At 52.0% G+C, this 4,935-nt stretch overlaps 1 protein-coding gene across 1 annotated transcript; it reads right to left on the bottom strand.

The window, feature by feature from the left end:
* Positions 1 to 1,121: 1,121 nt before the first annotated feature.
* On the bottom strand, positions 1,122 to 2,233 carry BDZ83DRAFT_569065 (P-loop containing nucleoside triphosphate hydrolase protein; the record flags this gene model as incomplete). The annotated part of the gene is made up of 2 exons (XM_060504147.1): positions 1,122 to 1,903; positions 2,041 to 2,233. The coding sequence occupies 2 exons, from the start codon at positions 2,231 to 2,233 to the stop codon at positions 1,122 to 1,124; spliced, it is 975 nt and encodes a 324-aa protein (XP_060369233.1).
* Between the last annotated feature and the right edge of the window lie 2,702 nt (positions 2,234 to 4,935).

Raw genomic sequence — 4,935 nt, 5'->3', positions numbered from 1 at the left:
GAACGACGCACATACACTCAGTCATTGTAGATCAAAAGCTCAGCGGGTAGCATGTAGGAGAGGACAGGGGGAAAAGATGCTCGTTGCAGTGGCAGTGGCAATGAGATTTGGGCTATATTAGATGCGGCGTAGATGGAGAAAGAAAGTGCTATGGATGCAGATGATAAGAAACCCGCTGCTGCTGCTGCTGTTGGGACATGAGAGGCCCCATCTAGACTCAAACGAAACAATATAAACAAGAAGAGAACACCCATTTCCCATGCCTTTATGACAATGGAAACCGTTGAACAAGACGAAAACAACATGTGAAGAATGCTCTCTCGCGAGAGATGATGTTCCCCCTCCTGTCCATGTAAACAAACAAAGTGTACGTAAAAAGCCCAAGAAAAGAAAATCTCTCGCCCAATGAGCAGAATTAAGGGGCGGGGTAGAAGGAGATTCAATCCCTCGTACCCAGTGCCCATGACACGACAAAATATGAAAAAAAACATCCTTCATCCGCAATATGTAAACGACAAGGAATCAAGACATGCCTTCCTTTCCCAAAAGACCTCAACAGAGTGAAACTCGTTCCCAAACATCTTTGAAATCCTCCTCCTCTCTTTCCGTGTACTGTGATCCCTCCCAATGTTGAGCACCATTCGCAACTGATGAGTGCTTCAATAACCAAAACAAATCCAAGATAAACGCCTTCGCACCATGCTTGCAGCCTTCCAGGGAAATAATCATCGTCGTGGTTCGTTCGCTGTGTACTGTAATCAAAATGCGTGCTCGGTGTGTCTAGCCCGAATGATGCGTCTTGCTGCTGTTGCTTCCGTATTTTGCATCTGGGCCGGCAACTGTGACTCGAGCTAGTAAGAGCATATATGCCCCAAGTCGGCCATGCGTATCGTCTTCGTCGTTGTCGTCGTCGGATATGCCTCCCAAGTCGTTGGAATCCATTCGTACCCCTCCTCTCATGTCGTGCCGGAACGCGGATGCCAGTCGTTGGTGCAATCCAGCTTTCCATCCATCATGCAAAGGACGTAGAAGGCATGTGCACGAGGCCCATATTCCAGAGTCTCGTCCGCACATCTCTCGTCTCTGCATGTCGTACTCCTTCTCCTTCTCCAGAACGACTTTCAACAACACTTCCTCCGTGATTTCCCAGCACCCTCATCGGCGTCCTGCTCCGTCCCACCCTGCTCAACCGTAACAGCAGGCGAAAAGTTTGGCGAAAACAGCCAGCTCCGCCGGTCCCGTCCGACCCGGAAGCTGCCCCTGGGATTCATACCGTCAAAGTACCCGCCGTCCATGCCCGTCTCGTACCCGGGCGTACCAGGCGTAGCCGTAGCCAGCAACAGCGCCTGCTGCATCTTGCGGTTCTGCTCGACGAGCTTCCTCGTCACGACGCGGAACACCTCCTCCACACCCTCGCCGCTCTCAGCGCTGATCTCGTGGCACGCGTCCCAGCCGACCTCCTGGCCCCAGAACCCGGAACTGCGTTTCGAGGACGGGCTGCGCGGCTCGCCTCCGCTTGGTCCGCCGCCGCCGAATGTGCTCGTGCTCTGGTGGACCTGCGAGGAGGACTGGCGCGGGTCGGAGGAGGAGAGAAGGGAGGGCATGCCGCTGGAGGTCGCCGTCGGGGGCGGTGTCGAGGCCAGGCCGGGAGCGAGGTTTTCTGCGACGTAGGCTATGCAGCGCTCAAAGGGGACTTCGCGGCGGGAGGGGTCGCGGGCGACGATGTCTGCTTTCGTGCCGACGACGTGGAGGACGACGTCGCCGGGTAGGTTGCGGCGGAGCTCGGTGAGCCAGACGCCCATTTCGGTAAAGGACTGGGCGTCTGTGATGGAGTAGCAGAGAATGCAGGCGTTGGCGCCACGGTAGTAGAGGCGGGAGATGGAGCGGAAGCGTTCTTGGCCGGCTGGAGGGACGGAAGACACACATGTTAGTAAACCGAACAAGTCTCTTTTTGCGACTGCGACATCAAAGTTGACAGAAAGAGTAACTTTGTTATCGCAGCTGGTGGGCAGGGCAGGTGAAAGTGAGGGAAAAGCATACCGGTATCCCAGATCTGTAGCCGCACCACGGTGTCGGTATCGCTATCGACGACGCGCTTGGTCATGAAGCTCGCGCCGACGGTGGATGTTGTCTGGGCCGGGTTGAAGGCGCCCTTGCAATAGCGCATGACGAGGCTCGTCTTGCCGACATTTTGGGAGCCGAGGACGACGATCTTTGCCTCGAGAGACGACATCCTCCCTTCTCTCTCTCGGATGCCCCGTATGCAACGGGGAAAATGAGAGGGTGAGGTTGGGTGGAGGAGAGGAGGGAGGAGTAGCGCGGAATGCGCTTTCTTGAGGAGTGAAGGTCGGATCGATCGGTTAGGTGGAGAGAAGCGAATGTTTGACCAGGGCAGGTTTGCCTTTGGAAAGTGGTTCGGTGCGTGATGCGACCGAGAGCCTGAGGGGTGGCAGCTGTGGTGGTAGTGGTGGTGGTGGTGGTGGGCACCGGCAGTGAAGAGGGGACACTGCTGGAATTCGGTGAGGGACAGCGCGGGAATGTTGGTGAGAATGGGTTTGTTGAAGAATCGTGGGGGGACTCAGGAGGGAGTGAAGCTCAAACGGGTGTGGCTTTCGTGCTAATCCTCGATTGGGGAAGACGATGTTTGATCCTTTGGAGGGAAAAGGGTAAAGACGACCGTTTGATTTCGAGGGAGGAGGAGGACTCGACGAAACGTTGGTGGTTGTGGTGGTGGCTTCCGCTCGGTGCGCGGCTTTCTCTCTCGTCTGTTGTGATACCGGGGGTGTGGTAAGGTAAGGTACCTGTGTACACGAGGGAACAACAAACACAATGCGCTCTTTTTTCGGTTCTTTCCTTTCTACTCAGTCTTTTCTTCTCTAGTGTCCTTTTGTCTTTCTTCGCTTAGGGTAAGTGCGTGAGTCCTAGATCGAAACGTAGTCACGCCGGCGCCAAGTTTAAAACGCAGGCAGCCACGAGGCCAGTGATCGGCCGATGAGGCGCGTGGTGGTTATGGTGGTGGTGGTGGGTGCCCGCCTTTTCGGTAAGCGGGACAGACAGATTTGGGGGAACTGGATGGGAATCCGAGTGTGCATGAGACTGCGTTTCTGAGGTGAGATTGAGCTGCGCCGGTAAGGACGGGAGGACCACGAGATTTTCGTTGAAACGCAGAGTTGGAAGTAGGCGATTCGGCTCCGAGGAGTGTTGTAACGGCCGCTAGCAACGGACGAGGATGTGGGTTGTTTGATTTCTCGGTGTTGTTTTGTTTGTTTTGTTGTTGTATTTTTCTCTCTTTATTTCTCTTCGCCTACGTAACAAGGGGGGATGGTGGGATAAGGATCACGGACGGGGGATGGGGGAGATGATATGGATTCGGTTCTATCGTTCAATATCCATAGAAATCATACAAGTTGAAATAATCCTACTATTGTGTTTGAGGTAGTTCACATCGAGAGATTGGAGTTGCATCCCACCTCCATTTTCCGTTTCTGTTCGAGACCAAGGTGCGTTCCGAACGAGCACCATGTATGGAGTTAAGTGGTTGGCGCGGGGGAATGAGGCTGAGGCCGTGGGGTTTGGCTGTGCTATAGCTATCTCATGTTGGGATCAGAACGGTTCGTTATCAGGAGAAACTGCTGATAGATGCGATATGCTTTGTTTAGGAAGGGATCTTGCATGGACGGGTGTTGGGGAACTTGAGGGGGCATCTGATCTATCAGTGTATCAGATGGCGAGCGATGATCCCAACTGCTTCTTCTGCTTCTTCTAGAAATGTTCCACTCAGGCACTCACCTCTCCGCGAACTAATCGGCACCAGCTCCGCCTCCATTACCTACTCAGGCCAATGTTGAATCACAGTTTACTGCATGCAATCCAAGGCATTAACTTTGCAAAGATGCTCTAAGAGTCAGTCGCATTATCTTCCACCTAGTCATCCGATTTGGAGATGGTCGCGTGGTGCACTCGAAGCGGGTCCCTCTCCAAAAAACGCACAATGTCGTCATCGGTCCAAGGTCATTGCTTCTTTTGTTCTTTCAAGTTCGAAGCGAACCATATGTCGCCAACGGCCGCCTCGAAAGTTTGGGAACGATTGAGACGAACGAACAGAAACCATTTGAGCTTTTGAAATCATTACCTTGAGGAAGCATATGCACGATTGAAGCCAATCGGTCCTCGGCAATCGGAGGTCCATTGTTGTAAAGGTTGTTCGTACTCATTGGCTAGTCCCGCGACGGCGCGGTAAGTATGTAAGCCAAGAACCGGGACAACTCACCAACTACAAGAGCCCTATGGTCGGTCTACAGATACAACTCGTCAACTAAGAATTTTGAGGAGAAAAAAAAAAGGATCCAGATTAATGGCATGTGAAGAAGATACTTGTGCGCCTCGATGCTTTCCATGGGCAAAGCGGACTCTCAAATATTGGGGAAAGCAGAAAGACGAAACTCATCCCGCTGCGCTGCGGTGCTGTTCTCGACATACGGCACTTTGTCGTGACACCGGCGTGCTCTTTCCAGTCTGGTGGTGCCTTTTGACATTTGTAGGTGTTGAAATCTGGTTTGACCGGGTAGATGAAGTTATGAAGTTGGTTAAGTGTTGTAGGCAGTAGTCTCACAACTGCAGCACAGCCATGTAATCGTTGGCTAGGTACGTTATTTCGCCTCCAACGTTCCGTAGCCGTCAAGGAATGTGGGGTATTCGAAGTTGATCATCAAATTCAACAACACAACTCAAGTACGACCTTACTCTTGTATCAAATAAATCACACTCGGAACTCCTTGTATTAAACATTACTTTTTCTATTTGATTCGCTCTGGTATCTAATTAGGTATTGTCTAATGTCTAAAATTGTTGCTTTTCTTTTCTCTAATCCCGCTTTCCAAAAAAATAATCAGAATTCGCTACATATTAGGTATCATCATTCTTCTTTTTCTTCCT

This window comes from Colletotrichum acutatum (genome assembly GCF_030867785.1).
Source record: "Colletotrichum acutatum strain CBS 112980 chromosome Unknown BDZ83scaffold_13, whole genome shotgun sequence".
NCBI lineage: Eukaryota > Fungi > Ascomycota > Sordariomycetes > Glomerellales > Glomerellaceae > Colletotrichum > Colletotrichum acutatum.
This window is presented reverse-complemented; position numbering and strand designations above follow the sequence as displayed.